The sequence below is a fragment of the Amphiprion ocellaris genome, chromosome 17 (assembly GCF_022539595.1).
Source record: "Amphiprion ocellaris isolate individual 3 ecotype Okinawa chromosome 17, ASM2253959v1, whole genome shotgun sequence".
Lineage (NCBI taxonomy): Eukaryota > Metazoa > Chordata > Actinopteri > Pomacentridae > Amphiprion > Amphiprion ocellaris.
The window spans coordinates 23,072,326-23,091,284 of NC_072782.1; the positions used below are offsets into that span (position 1 = coordinate 23,072,326).

Genomic DNA, 18,959 nt, shown 5'->3' on the forward strand with positions numbered 1-18,959 from the left:
TTGTTTTCTGTCTTTCTGGGACTTTAAATTTTTTGAGGTTATTTGGTGTCTTTGTGGGTTTTTTTGTCTATATTTGTGAAGATTTGTATCTTTTAAAGTTGTTTGTGCCTCTTCAGTGAGGCCTTTATGGAGTTTTTGTGTCTCTTTGATGAGGATTCATGTCTCTTTAAGGCTGTTTTGTGTCTTTTGTATGACTATTGTATTTTTGGTGGGGTTTTTTGGTTCTTTTGTGTCTTTTGATGGAGATTTTGTGTCTTTGTGGTCGTTCTTTTGTCTTTGTAGGGGCTCTTTTGTCTCTTTGTGGGAATTTGGTCTCTGATGTTTTTGTGTGACCATTTTGCAAAAATCAGCTTTGAGTTGAATTACTAAATGATTCTCTTGCTGGGTAAGAGTGAACTACACACTACACAATGGATCACATAAAGTTGTTCAGGCCTAAATGCCGAACAATAGAAACATTCTTTAAAGAAAGACATGAAGAGGAGACAGGTTGGGAGGATGGAGTCTATACCAACTGACCAACATGAAACTTATGTAAGTGCAACGTTTTTCTTTGTGTGCTGAAAACCTCAATTATGCATCAGCACGAAAATGCATTTAAAAACAAAATGTTGCTTGTGATGATGGAATAAAACATTAAAGATGTACAGACAAGACCTGAAGCCACAGTTTCCACACTGTACTGCCGTTCATGAAGCAGCTAAGCTATCAGGCTTGACTGCAACTAAAACTCACATTTATCTGGTGACAGTCTAAACAGGTTCCAGATGTTGTGAAACAGGTGACATGAAAACACAGCAACCCACACAGTCATTGTTTATTGGTTTCTTATTAAAGTTTCTACCATCTCTAATGTCCCTCAGCGTTACAGTTTCCACAGAGGTCTGACCTTTGGACATCCGATAAAAGATAATGGTAGACACATTACTATTAAAAATAAAAATAATCGATTTGATCCTCAGTTCCTCAGATGCTGGGAGTACATCACTCTTGTAGCCAACAGCAGAACATTTGAGCTTTGCTTGTGGCTGAGACATTTTAAAGTCAGCAAAACTAGCTGTAAAAAAGTAAATAAACCTGGTTGACTGTGAGGCAGCTGTTCATTCAGAATGGTTCCTCTGGAAGCATCAGGCAGTGAGGGGGCAGAATTACATGACGTTTGAGCTCAATGACTATTGGTTCCTCAGTTTCTATACATAAACTAGATAAAAGTATGTCTGGTTGTAAAACTGGAACATCATCTATTTAAGGGGTGCTTGAGGAATGGCAATGATGTCGTTATATTCTCACAGCTTTTATTTTACACTTCCGAGTTCTTAAAACATACAAATCAAGAAACTGGAGTTAGGGATGTCAAAAAGCCAGTCTCAAGGATCAGGATCATAGCATTTTTTAAATTGATCAGTAGTATAATTTTATCGAGCACCCAATGCTTTGTTTACATTTACTGTCACACGTCACAAAGGGAGAGCACAATTTGTTGCAGGACACTTGGGATGCATATTTTGAATAATCTTCCTGTAGTGATCAACAATTTTATCAATCAATAATTGATTTTAATAACTTTAATGTATCTGAAATTTGGATTATCTGTGAAAATAATTCATCCATCCATTATCTATACACTGCTTAATCCTCATTAGGGTCGGGGGGGGTGGAGTCTATCCCAGCTGACTTATGGTGAAGGCAGGGGACACCCTGGACAGGTCACCAGTCTATCACAGGGCTACATAGAGAGACAAACAATCACACTCACATTCACACCTATGGACAATTTAGAATCACCAGTTAACCTCAGCATGTTATTGGACTGTGGGAGGAAGCAGGAGAATCCAGAGAAAACCCATGCATGTACAGGGAGAACATGCAAACTCCATACAGAAAGATCCTGGGAAGGCCAGGACGCAAACCGGGGATCTTCTAGCTGCAAGGCAAAAGTGCTAACCACCAAGCAACTGTGCAGCCGATGAAAATATTGTTCACAATTTAATTTGGTGTTATCTTTGACCAGGACATGTCCTTTAACTCGCACATAAAACAAATCTGTAAGACTTCCTTTTTCCACCTGAGAAATATTGTGAAAATCAGGAACATCCTGTCTCAGAGTGATGCAGAAAAACTAGTCCATGCATTTGTTACTTCTAGGCTTGACTACTGTAATTCCTTATTATCAGGTTGTCCCAATAGCTCTCTGAAACATCTACAGCTGATCCAAAACGCTGCAGCCAGAGTACTGACAGGAGTTAGCAAGAGAGATCATATTTCTCCTATATTGGTTTCTCTTCATTGGCTTCCTGTTAAATCTAGAATAGAATTCAAAATCCTTCTTCTGACATATAAAGCTCTTAACAACCAATCTCCATCATATCTTAAAGACCTGATAGTACCATATTATCCTAGCAGAACTCTTCGCTCTCAGACTGCAGGCTTACTTGTTGTTCCTAGAATCTCTATAAGTAGAATGGGAGGCAGAGCCTTCAGTTATCAGGCACCTCTCCTGTGGAACCAGCTCCCAGTTTGGGTTCGGGAGGCAGACACCCTCTCTATTTTTAAGACCAGGCTTAAAACCTTCCTTTTCGACAAAGCTTATAGTTAGGGCTGACTGGGGGACCCCGACGGGGTGAGCTGGTGTTTTCATTTGCACAACTGACTTCCCCTCTTGACGTCCCTTTAGTTTGCCCCTAGTTATGCTGCTATAGGCCTAGACTACTGGGGAACCTCTCTTGATGCACTGAGCCCTTCTCTAACTACCTATGTATTTACTATATATACCATTATTGCATTACATTCACTCTGTCTCTTTCTGTGTCCTTTCTCCGAGTGTCCCTGGTCCCAGAGCTGGATGCTGGATGCTTCAGATGTGTGGCTGTGTTTTATGGTCCTTGTGTCCCACCCCCCCACCTCTCTATCTCTACCCCTCTATCTGTATCCCTCTATCTCTACCTCCATCCCTCTATCTCTACCTCCCTACCTCTTCTGTCCCTCTCAACCCGCCCGGCCAGCAGGCAGATGGGTCCCCCCACATTAGAGCCAGGTTCTGCTCGAGGTTTTTTTTCCCTGTTAAAAGGGTGTTTTCCTTGCCACTGTCGCCTTTTGGCTTGCTCTGGGGGTCAGGCATATGGGTTCTGTAAAGCGTCTCGAGACAATTTGACTGTAATTGGCGCTATATAAATAAAATTGAATTGAATTGAATTGAAAATTTACACAGTACCTTTTGAAAACAGAGCTTATTACGACAATGTTACAGCAGAAAGCCAGTTAGGACAAACAGAATGAAAAAAGATTGGAGAAACTAAATACAGAATTTCACTCTAAATAACTAGATCTAACATTAATTGATAAAAGCACCAAAAATGCCATCACACGAGCAAAACTGAATAATAGAGTAAAAATGGTGTTGGATTGGGAATCTAGATCACCAGATGCTTAATATTTTGTCCTGGATGGGTTCAGGGACACATGGATTTGGCTACTAAGAGTTTACCCACTTCTCCAGGCAGCACACCAAAGGCCTGTTACTTAGGGAGTTTAGAAGATGTGCAGATTCACACGATGTTTTCACTGTGACAACATCCCATAGGCAATTCAGTGTTTATAAATTACAATTTGGAAGTGAAACAATTAGTCAACTTGAGTAGAAAAGTAAATCAGCAGTCCTTTATAAGCAAAATCGCTGACAAGTACCTGTAGGTTGTTATGTGCCACTGATCACAGTGAGATATTTGAGGATGTCAAGAGTGGAAAAATTTAGCATTTTTTCTGTTGGCTAACTTTTTCTACAACAAATAATACTTGGACTAGTCAAGAAAATAATAATTTAAAAAAGTACCTCTGTTTATAAGCATCACATTGATTTGATGCATTTTCACTTTTACAGCATCTTATAGTTTGTTCTGTATTTCTAAATTTATATCATGGAGTTGATACCATTAATCAGCTTGAAAATAAAATGCAGTCATTTTGGTAACTGGAATCAGCTTCACAAATGTAAATTTTTCAGGTTGTCCAGCAATGAGACAGCAAATCAATGGAAAATTGTGACTTAAAAGAATTTCCTAACTTCAAGATAATCAGATATTGAACATATTTGCTAGTTGAAAAAAAATAGGCCACTGATGGTTGACAGTTCTGTATTTTTAAATTATAATTTGGCATTTAGAAAATTGGTCAACTTGGGCAGAAAAAGTAAACAACCATTTTGTGAACTGATTAATCTCCTAAATCATTTTAAAAGAATTAAACAGAGTGACAGCTCTACTTTTAGAATCTATCCTGTTTACCAGGCAGCTCCACTGCCTATGAGGCCTGTTGCCCACCGTGAGCAGAAACGGGGATCGTACAGGTGTGTGAGAGCAGTTGGAGTGTGATCAGTGAGGTTCCAGGTGAAAGTTGGAGGATGCAGGTCTGTGTGTGGTTCGGTTTGCAGCCTCTTTGTTCTCCTCCCAGCAGGCTCCTCTGCTTCACTCTGTTCTCAGTGCAGCTGCAGCCGGCCCCCTCCTCCCCCCTCCCCCCTCCCCCTGCTCCAGCAGCCCGCGCATGCGCACTGGCTCCTCTGTGCGCTCTACTGTTTGCATTGTGTCTGAACTGCCGGCGAGCTTTAAAAATATTATACCACCGCGGCAATGTCGGGCAGGTCGGTCCGAGCTGAGACCCGGAGCAGGGCGAAAGATGACATCAAGAGGGTCATGGCCGCTATTGAGAAAGTACGAAAATGGTAAGAAGAGAACGAGAAAACAGCAGGCTTCGTTATCTAACACGAGAAAGGCTCGCTTGTTGGGGGAGGAGAGGGAAGGAGCTGACGGAGTGAGGAGGGATGAAATGGAAAGAAAAGGACAGTTTTTGAACGGGATTCACGGCAGATGTACTCAGGTGCACCGGGGCGCAGCAGAGCGCTGCTCCGCTCCGTCGTCTCGCTGCCCGGTCAGATATACGGCATGTTGCCGGTGTTTTTTTCCGCTGATTTTAACGGCTAGGGCTGAACCCAGAAGCCATTTCGATGCAGTCACATGAAGCCATTGCTGCCCGCTGTCGAGCTCGCAGCTCAGGCGGCGGTTTTAGCACCGAAACGAGCGATAAGTCCGGACTTGGAAACAATTTGACGACGGCGCTCTTGAGTCGGAGCAGTTTAGTCCGTGTGGAGTTTTAAATTAAGCGCTTTGAGTCGCCCTTTAGGTCCGATAGAGAACAAGGCTCGGTGGGGGTTGGGAGAGGGAAGTAGCTGTAGTGCATGGCTGAACACGTACCGATTCAGTCTGAACGTTTTACACACTAAAAACACATTTTAACCACTTTTAGCGGCTCAAACATTCACATGTTCACCAGGAGAACGGACCGTCTTCATATTTACACGTGCCGCCCCGCACGGTGGCAGGATTTATTGTGCTTTTTGTTTATCAGGTGGATTAATCAAACGTCCCCAGGTCAAAGTCAGCACAAGTTTAACAGGAATTTAACTTTAATATTTTCAAGTGATAAGGGAAGAATAATTGTTAAACCGAAACATGCTTCAGGGTGAATGTAGATCACATGAAGTTAAATATAACGCCGGGGTGTTTTATCTTTTTCTGACCTTTTAAGTTTGTTACAGTAATGCTTTCTGTGGTGTAAACTGGAGCTAATAACTTAAAGTGAGCCTTCTTCATAAGAGATGAAACTGTACATTAGTGGAGCCACAAATGATTTAACATCAGTTTTAATAATCGATGGTTTTTTTTTTCTGACTTTCCCTTGAGAAAATGATGTGATTAATCAAAAAGATGGTCTGTAATTGGCAGTTCTTCATTATAATGTAATCATTTTTTACCACTCGTTTAACAAACTAAAACATCTGAATATGTCTAAAGCCACCAAGAATTCAGGTATGCCATCTTCACGGTTGGAAATTGACATATGTTCTTTTTTTTCCTGACTTTTTATATTGCAAATAATGATTTTGTTAATCAAGATCTATATTGAATTTTAACTTTTAATTCTCAAGTTGATTTTAAAGCAGACACTCTTCACTATTGTCCATCCTGTATTCTTCATTTTTATTTTAGATTTTAACAACCCTTTGTTAATTAATTATCTTTTAAAAGCAAAAATGCCAATAATTTGGAATCATAGAACTAAACAAGATACCTAGATGTGTCAACAGCTGGAAATTGCAATTTTTTTCTACAGTGACTTTTTCATTATATTTGCATCGTTGATTGCTTTTATTTGATTAGTCAAATTATTGTTTGTTCTGCAAAATGTCACTCAAGTTCATTGTATATGTGCTTGACAGTAAGATGTCTTGTATTTCTAATTGTGGAGCTTCACCTATTGCTCAGAAAAATAAATCGATGACTTTTTTGGGAAGTGATTAATAATTTCCATGAGTTTTAAGGCAAAATGCCAAAAATGTACTGATTCACAACTGTTCATATTTTCAAGTTTTGTTAAATATAGTATTTTTTTTGTTTGTTTTTTGTTTTTACAGTTAGTGAAGCAAATCGTAAATATGTTAGCAGTGGAAAAACTACTTTTTTCCTATTTTTTATGTATCAAATGATGATTTGATTCATCCAGAAATCGGTTGATTTTAAACCAGTTTTTCCCCTAACAGTACCCTATTACCTTTTCTGTATTTCTAAATTGTAATTTTAGAATGGAAATGTTTAATACCATTAAATCAACAACCATTTTGTCAATCATCTCAGTGTTTTTTTTAAAAGCAAAACAGGCAGCTTCACAAAGGTTAATTTTCTCAAATTTTCTTGCTAATCGTATTTAACCACTGATCAAACAAAAAAGATGTGTGAATTTTTCAACACCCAGGGGAATTCAGTAGTACCAGCCTCACAAATGTAAATATTTCCTCATTTTCTTATTTTGAGTTTTTCTTTTACAGTAATTTTATGTTTTCCCACAGATCAAACAGAATAAGATGACTGAATATGTCAGCAGTGCGATTTTTTATTTTTTTTTAACTTTTTTCCCTCTATTTTCATAGGACAGTTGTTTTAGTGACTGGTTTCACAAAAAAGAGGATACTTGAATGTGTGAACAGTTGGATTTTTTGTACATATTGCAAATACTCGTTAGCTGCAGTACCATTAATAATTCTTTTGACAGTTTTATAACTTCTCGCTTTAACAGTATCCTATTGTCAGTTCTGTATTTCTGAATTATTGGAAATGAAATGATTGATCAACTTAAGCGGGACATTAAGGCAACAGCAAAACAGCCCTATTCATAATTCTGACATTTTTAAGTAAAAAGGTTAAGAATTAGTTGGAATCACTTTTTGGGTTTTCTCACTAATTGTAGTTTTGTTTAGCCACTGATCAAAACCAAACAATATATTTCAGTAAGTCGACAGCAGAAAATTGTGCCATTTTCTCTATTTTTTGACATTTCACAGTGTAAATAGCAGTTAAGACAATAATGAGCATTATAACTATTCATTAGTTGTTCTCCAATTTATGATTCTTATGTTGATTTTACATTAGTTTTCACTTTACCAGTAACCTAAAAGCAATTTGGTGTTCTAAATACTACCTTGGAACAACAACAGAACTTGAACAGAAAATTGCATCATTTTCAATTCTGTTTTATTAAAATGATTAACTTATTTTTTATGCAAATCCTCCCAAGAAATCGGTGAAAATATAGTAAAAAATGTCCATCACACTTTTCCTATTAGCGCATTATCATATCAGTTTACTGTCATAGAAGATGCAGAAAACGGGCAAATATTCGTTGGAGAAGCAGGATTTTTGCTTAATTCTAACAGTGTGTTTTTAATGTAATTGTTTTGTGTGTTAGTCTAATAATCAATTACTCAGCAAATCATTCTAGGTCTAAAATTCTGATTTAGAGACATGGGCCGACTAGAATAATAATAGAATATTGTTTAAGTGTCCACATACAGTACTTTATGACTAGATTAACAGAAAATATAAATATGTATAAAAATATTTAGTTGCATCCTTAATGATAAACTTTGGGTATTCAAGATTTATTTGATTATAGTTTCCCATCAGGAAGCATTTATTTTCAGATTCCTACAGTATAAGATATAGAATGGCTACAGTTCTAGCTACATTGCTTTACGTTGTTATCACAGTGTTAAAATGTACAGGTTGCCTCTGTTATTCTCACAGGGAGAAGAAATGGGTGACTGTTGGAGACACGTCCCTTCGCATCTACAAGTGGGTGCCGGTGACAGAGCCCAAATCAGATGATGTGAGTTCGTTGTCAGCAGTAAACACACAACGTAACTACATGTTTTCAGCAGATGTTTCTTTGTCTTAGAGTTGCTTGATTACACATTGGAGTTTTCTTAGATGTTTTTTCCTGTTACAGAAAAACAAGAATAAGAAGAAAGGCAAAGATGAGAAATATGGCTCAGAGGTGACGACTCCAGAGAACAGCTCCTCTCCAGGGATGATGGACATGCATGGTGGGAACCAAAAATGCAGATTCAAACAAACCCAAACATGCGTTTAGAGTCACTACAACACAAAAGTTATTTTAGTCATAATTATTACTGTTGTAGTTTAGTGTGAACTATTTCATTAGTTTATTCAGTATTCTCTGAACTGTCAACCGATTGGTTCCTACTAAAGATGTAAATCCTTAGAAACGTGATTCACATATATTGCTTTATTTAAAAAAAAAAAAAAAAAATGCTTGTAACATTGTACTTTCTAATCCCTAAACATCTGGTGGGTTTAAAGGCTATTTTTTGTTTGATTTTCAAAAGTACAACATTAATCAGCCAAAAACTGTTAAAAGAAATGAACCGAAACTAAATTTTGATATTTCATCAAAATCATTGTATTACTTCGCGAAGGAACGCAGAATTATGTGACAATAGGCGTTGGTTTGTCCGTCTGTTCGTCTGTCTGTTCGCAACTTTACTCAAAAACGGACAAACAGATTTGGATGATATTTTCGCGGAAGGTCATAAATGACACAAGGACCAACTGATTAGATTTTGGCAGTGATGTGGCTTATAGTCTGGATCCACGGATTTGTTAAAGAATTCTGGACCATTGCGAGATAGCAACACAGCGTCACTGTTACTATGACAACAAGTGAACACTACGTCAGCTGCCTGCGGACGATCATATGATTGAGATCCTACTACAAATCAGCCGCTGCGGACTTATCTGCATTTACCTGTCAGAAATCATACGACGACTGAGCAGCCTAAGCGGAGTACTGCGCTCTCTGAGTGCTTTTCTTGTTGTACATGTCTCAGTTACATAGGTGCCAAAATAAACCATTTGCAGTAAAAAGATTAAGTCAAAAACTAAAAATTCTCTACTGCTTGGAGCCGGCAACAAACCAAGACTGACTGATGCACCCAACAGTCAAGTGACAGATATTCTGTGACTATTTGGCTGAACTACAGGCTGTGTTTATACAGAGCAAAAAGGAGACAAGTATGGAAACAAATTAGATAGATTGAGAGCAAAATAACTGCATCACTGAAGTAAATATAATATGACTTAAAATCAGTATATAGAGGAGCAAGTTGTTGGAGAATACATTCAGCATGGTGAAATATCTTTCCAGAGTAGAGTTAAAGACACAAAATTGGTGGAGGTTGTAAAAAGGCAAATAGTTAAATATCTAGTATGTGGAGGTACCATTTTTTCCAGTATTGGTGACACCTGTGTGCACAAATATTGAACATGATGAATCCAGGTTTTGTCCATTTTTATAAAGAAATTCAACTTTTTATGTTTTTAATGACTGATGTCATTATAACTGTGTCACATGACACAAAAGACATTTCTGAGTTCTTTCTGCTGCTAGTCATGATTGCGCTGTTTTATGACAATCACTTGTCATAAAGAGCTCACTGTGAGGAAAAATGTGACGGAAGAAATCTGGGGTTCAGAGGGTGAACAAATGTTACTCAAACAGAAGGAAATGGTGCATTTATTGGGGACTACTCTCAGTGGCGAATTAACCTGTTTGGTTTTGATCAAGATAAACTACAGTGAATGTTTTCATGTTAATGAACAGTGTGGCTTGTTGGTGTGTTTTTAGTAGTTTGTAATCAAAAGTGGAGCTCTGTGACTGAGAGGAGTAAGATATGAGGGTTTGGGTTTGGGTTGTGGACAGGTTTGGGTAGACACTTTCTAAGAGAGGAACTGTTCAGGGACTTTTTTGTGGCTGCCATATCCTCCACTCTAGTTTGTTGTATTTACTCTTTTTTTAAAACCCCAGATACAGCTGCATCAGTTTATATTTGATTTATAGACTGACAGCCGTCATTTATTGACCCACTAAACCCCAAACTCTTTCTAGCTGTTTTTTGCTCTCGTCACATTTTTACTTACTGCAGGCTTTTTTTCATTGCAATATATAGTCCTGCACCTGTATGGAAACAGAACAACCATGACTAGAAGAAAACAGAACTCAGAAATGTCTATTGTGCAGTATGACAGAATGCCATATAAGTGATGAAGTGAAAATTGAATTTCTTCTTTTTTTTCTCAATCCAAAAAACCTGGAATCAACATGTACATAATTTTCCCAAGTGTCCACAGATGTTGCTAATACTGGAAAAACATGGTGACCATACATACTGTAGATATTTAACTATATTCTTTTTTTCAACTCCTGCTAACTTGTTTTTCACTCTACTCTGCTCATCACTTTTAGAAAGATGTTTCACCATGCTGAATGTGTCTTCCAACAACTTCCTCCTCTGTGTACAGTTTTGGAGCCATTCATTTTCTATTTTATTTCTTTTTCCTGTCAGTTAATGTAATTTGCAGAGTTTTTGCTGTGTGTCAGTTGTGTCTTCTCTGTTGCTCTGAGTAGTGCAGATTTTTTTTATTTAACAGAATTTGTTTTTAAGATTTATTTATACTGAATTTTGAAATGAGACATGTAAAGTGATTTTGATTACAACCAATTTGGTTAGCTTTCCAGAGGTAACTGTCGATTTCTGCCTCTAAAATGGTGCCATTTCAGTGTTTTGTTTTTTTAATTTTTAAACGACAACATGCCTTTTAAACCTGCCTGCACGTTCTGGCATTTAGAAAATTTAACTGTTACATTTTTAAGTGTTAAATTTGGCTTTCAAAACCTGCCGGATACAGTGTAGATGTGTGAAATACTCATATTCTCAGTAGTTAGTTTTTTTTCTTGATTCACTTCCTTTAAAAAGTCCTACCACTTCTAATAATTTAACTCACAACTATACAAATAAATATAATGTGTGTTCTGCCTCTCTCTGTCTCTTTGCTAGATGACAACAGCAACCAGAGTTCCATTGCCGACTCATCCCCGGTGAAACAGGAAAACAGTTGTAGCACCAGCCCCGCCCCGGAGTCCACCACCGCATCGCACCGCGACAGCAGCGAGGCCAAGACTGACCAGAGCCCAGACAGCAAGAGGGGTCAGACGCTCACAAACACTCACACAAACACCAGCAGACTTTTAAATGTTCACTTCACCTAAAGCAGCTAATCACTGGCTTTCATTTGGACCTGTTGAGCGGCGAGCAGGTGGTAGACATGGAGAACGAGCCATTTCCTCATTCTGTCTTTGGGGCAAACTCTATCAGACTGAGAGAGAATTAAAATGACTACTTTCCCTCAGTGAAAGACTCATAACAGACAGACGCAGTGCAGCTGAGGCAGTGCAGCTCCCCTTGGGACTTCAACTGTCAACCTTCCGTGGCTTAAGATACCTAAACATTTAAGTTTGACTATCCAGAATTGAAATGAGAACATCATTCTGACTCGTTCTCATCTCACTGTGACTAGTCAGAAATTTTATTCCAGATAGCTGTAACTTCAGTTGGGCCAGTCAAAGCAACAGTTGGAGATCTTTGTAATTCAGTTTGGATCTGACAGAACAACAGGTACAGATCTCTGATCATCATCATATCTAGTCTGAGTTGTTGTGAATGATACTACTCAGCAGTGTCAGTAGTAATAGCGGCTATAGTGGTGGATGAGGTGGTTTAATAAATTGCTGCAAAATAGAAAGAGTTTGACAGCAAGGATCTTATGGAGAAGAGCTCCATTTATTAGAGATTTGTGGTCAAAGGTTACTAGAACTTGGGGCTCAGGCTGCTCTGACGTGGTGGAAACAGCTGCAAGATCAGTGCCACATCATTTCACTGATTCAGAACTCTTACTCAAGGGATCTGTAATTACACTTTGACAATTCATCAATAGAAAATGTATCTGTAATGCTTTTATTTCTGAAGTAAAAATGCAGAAAAGTCACCGGTTGCTGGCTTCTTAAATGGGAGGCTATACTGCTTTCTTTGTCTTGTGTGACAGTTAAATTTAATGTCCTGAAGTTTTCACTGTTGGTCCAATAAGTCCAATTTGAAGACGTCATCTTGGGCAGTGGTGACATGAATTGTGAAAAATGGCCTTTATAATGATTATAAAGACTATTTTTTAACAGTTTTCTGGCATTAATAGATTGGTCATGAGAATAATTATTCATTGCAGCCCAGATGACAACTGCAAGGACAGCTGAATAAATGAATATCCAGTTTCCCACACATCAAGTCAGCAGACAGGAATTACTATAAATTCAACTTGAGGACTTTATAGTGATGTGAAACGATGAAACTGAGGAGCTGCTGTGGAAAGAAGCGCCTTGACTAATGATGGTCAATCATTATGGATTGAGCAGTTTTAAAAATCAATCGGAGATGCAGCCTGTCGGAAAACAAACACTCTTCTTACTGACATGAAGCCGTGAGAATCATTTACAAAAAGCCATCAGCTTTAATAATACAGAAGGAAATGATTTTATGTTTTCATGTGTTTAATGATTATTTTCATTAATTGTTTTGTCAGCAAAATGTCAGAAAGTAGTAACAAAATATTACTATCATAGAAGACTAAGAAGACCTGAATAATTTTATTTAAGAAAAAGGGAACTTTAGATTTGATAGCATTTTTACATTTAAAAAAAAAAAAAAAAAAAAACAGTCTAAAGTGAGTTCGTGTGGATTCAGTGATGTTAACACCTGCTGCCATCAAACTGTGCAGTTACTTCTAACAACCACACAGTGTCATTAATGTGTCAGAACAAACAGGACCTCCAGTGTACAGCGTTTAGTCCTCCTCTGTATTTGCTGCCATATTAAGAAGTGAGCTCCTGTTCTGATGTGTTTCTCTGTCCCATCTTCAGGTAAGACCATCCCTTCATCAGAGACCTCAGAGAGAGCACAAAGTGCCAAGAGAGACAGTCTGTCCTCAGGGGAGAAGGACTCTTCAGACAGCAAAGCCACTCAGGTACCCACACATCTGAATTAAACTACACAAGTTTATCTGTGTAGAGATGAATGTAAATAATCTAAATTTAAGTTCACCCAAATTACACAATACCGCATTTTCTTACTAACCCATGTTTGATGTGTTCAGATTCTGACATGTCAGCTTGAGATTTCCAGTAAACTAAAGTAGCTTTCTCTGGGGAAAAACAGCAGATGAGAACTTTGGATTAAATACTTGATCTTTGGGAAAATTAACCAAAGCTTGAAATAGTGGCATTTTGTTAAAATCACTTTATTCTACATTTCTCAAAATTCTGTGCTCCTTTACACAACCCAGAAGCCATGACTGACTCCACTGTGACCAGCAGTTACACAATTCAGGAACTTTTCTGCTAAACTACAGGCTGTAGAAGACACATGTAGAAACACAACATCTATAGTATGTAGTCACCATTGTTTCTGGTTTTGGTAAATTGTAATATTGTTGGACATGATGATTTCAGATTTTTTCTATTTTATGTCATGTTCATGATGTCTGAAACTCTAACTGTGTCATACTGCACAGGAGACAGGTCTGAGTTGTCTCTACTGCTATCAGTGGTTGTGCTGCTTCCAAAGCGGAGCACAACTTTAAATTGCAGAGAAAAATGAGCCCACAGTGAGGGAAAAACTATGACAGGAGCAAACAAGAAAAGCAGTCAGAGAACGCAATACTCCGCCAAAGCTGCTTTGTCGTTGTGTCATTTCAGACAGTTGAAATCTTGAAAAAATTTGTAGCAGAAATCACAGCACTATAGAAGCAAAATGACCTTGCGCTGCGCACAGGCGTGTGTTATGCATGTGTACGTTATGTACGGATACCAAATCACCTGTGCTAAATATGTAGCACAGCAGGAACTGATGGGAGTCAGAAACACCACAACAATTTAATGAATTGGTCCTGGTATCATTTTGTCGGATAAGTCCGCAGCAGTGGATTTGTAGTAGGATCACAGTCATGTGACCATCAGCAGGCAGCTGACCTAGCGTTGATGTGGAGGCTAAGCCAATGCTTGAAGCCCCTGAGGTGCTTCACCAGGACTTGGATAATTAAAGTGCAGATAAACTTTACCATCTGATGAAGAGAGCCAGAGACTATAGCTTGTGTTTCAATAATCTGTGCATTTATTGCTCCAAAGCAGTTGTAGTCCAACATTCTTCATCTCAAACAAACAGTTCACCATGAGTGGCTTCGTCAGCATGGCTTGTTCAAATCCGTGGATCCAGACTATAAACCAAATCACTGCCAAAATCTACTCAGTTGGTCCTTGTGTGATTTCTGACCTTCCGTGAAAATTTCATCCAAACCCGTTTTTGAGTAGTGTTGCTAACAAACAGACAAACCAACGGCCATCTTAACATAACTCCACCAAGGCTCCGCGTCCTTGGCGGAGTAAAAATACCCAGAAACTGCTTGGAGTTCAGAAGGTTCAGTCACATCAGTTGTCAGGTGACCATATTTTTGCTTTCTGTACACAAACGTCAGGAACAACAATCTGGGAAATTAATCTGAGACAAACAGGACCAATATACAGATTGAGCATTGAAATTAAATGAAGGATTTTGTGATCGACTTGTTGCCTCGGATCAGAGCTGCGTTTTGTTGCACACATGACTAGTTTTGTGTCTCCCTGCAGGACCTGGAGGAGGAGGCCCCGCCCAGCAAGAAAAGCAAACTGGAGTCCTCGTCTCAGGACTTTGAGGAGAGTTAAATGTTTGGGGCTGAGTGATTCTCTCCTTCCCCCACCTGTCCCCTCTCTGTACCTCCTCCATTAACTCTAGGTGATTTAGGGCTAATGGACACACCGGCTCTCCTCTCACTCCTTTTTTTCCCTCCCCTCCTCTACCCAAACTCTTCAATACCAAAGGGAGAACGGACATCTCCCTGCTGCCCTCCCTCCCCCTCTAACACTCCCCCGCCACAGAGGGAGAATGGATATTACCTCTGGTCCCCTCCGTGCTTCCTTCCAATCCTCCACACTCTTCACTAATGCCAAGAGAAGCGCCGACCCCCTGGCTGCAACCCCCTCTGCGACCAGGGGTGGCGCTGTCAGCCCAGCCACCGCCAGGCCAGACTACAAACCCTGACCTGCATCTGTGACTAAAAGAGTAAACACTGGGGATCTGAGATGAGGACAAGGTCGGCCGCAGACGCTGCTCTGAGACCGCTTTCTAATCACTGCTAACGGTTTAGCTCAGGAGGCTAACCCGGTCTCAGATCAGCGGCCGCGAGGGGAAACCTCCACCCTGAGACCACGTCGCTTCAATCCTCCCGATTCGCCTCCTGTTAGACTAATGTTCTATATTTGTTTAGGAAACGTTTAGGGTTTTTTTCTCAGGAGGGTCAATGCACTGTTATGGTATGTCACAATCGATCACAGATAGATTTGCTGCTGTAGTGGATGTCTTTTTTCTCCATTCACGTGTTTTTTTAAAGTGAATTAGTTTGTGGTTCGTAGAGGAAGAAGACGACGGTACTGAACGAGATAAACTCTTGGATAAGTAGTGAAGGCAGGTAGCGTAGGTCCTGGAGGTGTGCCTTGAGTTGCTACGATTTTAAATACACGTTTTAGGTCAAGCAGGTTTTGAATTACAGTTTTGGTGCCATGTTTTATTTTATTTTTTGCCTTATAATTGTCACTAATTAGCTACATCCTATATTTATACTCAGCCACAACTGTAATAGTTTAACATTTTGGGAAGCATTTGTTTTCTTGCAGAGAGTAGATGAAGTTTGAAACAGCCAGGAGATGCTTAGCTTAGCTTAGTTTAGTTTAGCTTAGCTTAGCTTAGCTTAGCATTAAGGCTGCAAACAAAGGGAAAGAGTTAGGTCATAAAACCCACCTTTTAGCTGGGGCAAAGGTGCAGTTGGAAACAATGCAATCAGCAAGTTACAAAGACTGCAAATACGGATAGATGAAGTGTGGTTATTAAAAAACAAAACTAATGTTGTAGTTGAATTTGATCTAATCTGGGTTGTTTATGCTGCCCATCAATCAATGCTCAATACGTGGTTCACGCTGTGGTTTGACTTCCATAAACCCAGGAGGGCTGCAACAGACTGCTATTTGCACTGATATTCCATTGAATATATTCTTGATTATTCAATTATTCAATTAGCTGTTTGGTCTCTAAAATGAGTAGAACAAAAAAATATTCAATATCGGGAGCTGGATTAGGAGAATTTTGATTTAACAAAAAAAAAAAAAAAAAGACTCCATCTGATGAATCGAATGTCAGAATTATTGGAGATGACTTCAGTAGTTGAGATTGTTGCAGCTCTAAAGCACAGCCTCATTATTTGACAGCCACAACTCATGTTTTCTACCAGGGTTTGAAATGTTCTGTCCGTGGTTTTATAAATTCACGTCCTACTTGTGTGACAGGTGCACTTTTGATGTCTGCTAGAAATCACGTCCATCACATGATTTGAATCTGAGTGTCAAACTACAGTTTGACTTTGAAACTGTATCGCTAAATATTTCCCCCAAATCAATCATACGTTAATTGTGATTTTTCTGAGAGATACTGTGATCATATTTTTGATACGATTATTATATGATGGAGGATTCTAACTTGAGACGCCATTAAAAGTGTGACTGTCGCCAAGATGACAGCATAACTCTATAACACCACAGACACAGTTACAAACAGCTTACAATCTGTAGCTTTTGCAGTTTGCTAATCACATCACTTCAAATTTTGATTAGTTCAGCCAACTTTGGCATTTTTTAAACGTTACATTTCCAAAGTTTTCCTCCAGAAAGTCACTGCTTCTGTCTCAGAGGTAGTCTGGCACACAACTCCCTGTAAAACCACAACTTCTCTTTTTTATTTACACTTTGTTTTTGTATAAATAAAATGAGACTCCTTATGTTAATTAGGGAGCTTTAGGGGTGCTGGTAGGTGGAATGAACTCACTAATTAGCACAGTATTTCTGACTGTTGTGTGCCAGATTACTACTTGACACGTGACCTGACCTGGAGGGAAACGGAAAAACCAGCTGTATCGTGTTCATTTGTGAGCGTTGGAGGTTCTGTGGGTGGACTTTTTTACCTTTGTAGTAATGATCGCTTTCACTGTTGATTTAATCTGTCAATTATGTTCTCGATTGGCAGTTTGGTCTAAAAAAATGTCCAAAAATATTGAAAAATGGTGTTTCCCAAAGTCAACAATGACAAATGCCTTGCTATATCCAAAACCCAGAGATATTCAGTTTACTGCCCTAGAGCAGGAAAGAAACCAGAAAATACACACATAAATTGATTATCATAGCAGTTGACGACTAGTTGAATAATTAATGGTTGCTAAGCTAAGTGACTCCTGGCACATGCAGCTCTCGGCAAGGAAGCAAATGAGCACATTATTCCTTTCAAAGTGGAAATTGAACACTACTCAGAAGTTAATTTGACCATCTGCACACCTCATAAGTCAGATCTCCTGGTTGTTGATCTGTGTCTCCTTCTGGTGGTGTTTTTGTGCACCTGAAGCAGGAACAGAGCAGTTTCTGGTTGTCCTGTCACATTTCTCCTCTGTCAGTGTTCTGTGTATCACTACTTATCTTCAGCCTGCAGGTGTTTTGTGTAGCTCCCCACAGAAGGGTCCAGTCTTTTAGCTCAAACATTGGTTCTGATCCTAATTCAAGGTGCTGTCTGTCGGCTGAATCCACGCACGTGTGGCATCCAGCTCTCGGTTTTGTGCAGATTTGTGCAAATTTACTTGAACTTTCTCGTACGGATTCAGACCTATGACCTCTAATGTGCAAACCTCACACGTGTCACACTTATGAGTCAATATTGTGAGTATGGATTGAGATGAATTGAATCACTGCAAACCAATGACTTCATAACCTAACAGGGGCTACAGATTACTGATTTCAACAAATCAGCATTCACATGGATGGAGAGAAAAGAAACTCAAAATGATAATTGTGTCAGTTTAGAGGATGGATTAGCATATACCTCATTCCCAGTCCAGCAGTGCTGGAACTTAAAATGCTATTGTATTGACATTAACAGTTATAAACAGCATTATGTACACTCAGTTTAAGAAAAAAATCTCACTTATGTTGTAGCTTTCACCTGATCGAGCCAATTGCTTATAGTTTGCTCATAACTGTGTGTTTTAAAAAAACAAAAAAAAGACGAGCTGTGAGATATAAAATCTTGTATGTTGTTTTTTTCTTTTCTTGGGACCATTTTGTTTTTTCTTTTGATCTTGTACAGATTTATGGTTTGGTTTGACTTATTTATTCCATCAGTAGTGCTTGGTTTTTATCATGTCCAATGGTTTTGTTTTCTTAATAAAAGTCACAAAACAGCTCAGTGTTTGTGTTTCACCTCACAGGACAACTTCTAACGTACTGATCTTAGCAACATGCATCTGAGCATCGGCTTTTAAAAACTACAAGGTATTGAGACCTCTTTACTATTTGGACATTTTAAATTGTAGATTTGATGTTAAACCATTTAACGTGCCATTTTTCTCTTTAGTCCACATTAAATAACTTATGAGCAATGTTCCCTGTAATTTTTCATGAGTCTGAGCAAACACACAAACTCCCTGAGCGTCCCTTGGACCACTGTGAGCAACATCAGATGTGTGCACTGTGGTCACACCAGCATCACATCCATTCAAGTTACATGGTTCATTAAAAGAATCAAATTACAGCATTTACATTTC

General features: G+C 38.8%; 1 protein-coding gene across 1 annotated transcript; it reads left to right on the forward strand.

The window, feature by feature from the left end:
• The first annotated feature begins 4,547 nt into the window (after positions 1–4,547).
• On the forward strand, positions 4,548–18,597 carry bcl7a (BAF chromatin remodeling complex subunit BCL7A). The gene is made up of 6 exons (XM_023276816.3): positions 4,548–4,714; positions 8,130–8,211; positions 8,332–8,428; positions 11,240–11,389; positions 13,153–13,256; positions 14,914–18,597. The coding sequence occupies exons 1-6, from the start codon at positions 4,623–4,625 to the stop codon at positions 14,986–14,988; spliced, it is 600 nt and encodes a 199-aa protein (XP_023132584.2). The 5' UTR covers positions 4,548–4,622; the 3' UTR covers positions 14,989–18,597.
• The last annotated feature ends 362 nt before the right edge of the window (positions 18,598–18,959 follow it).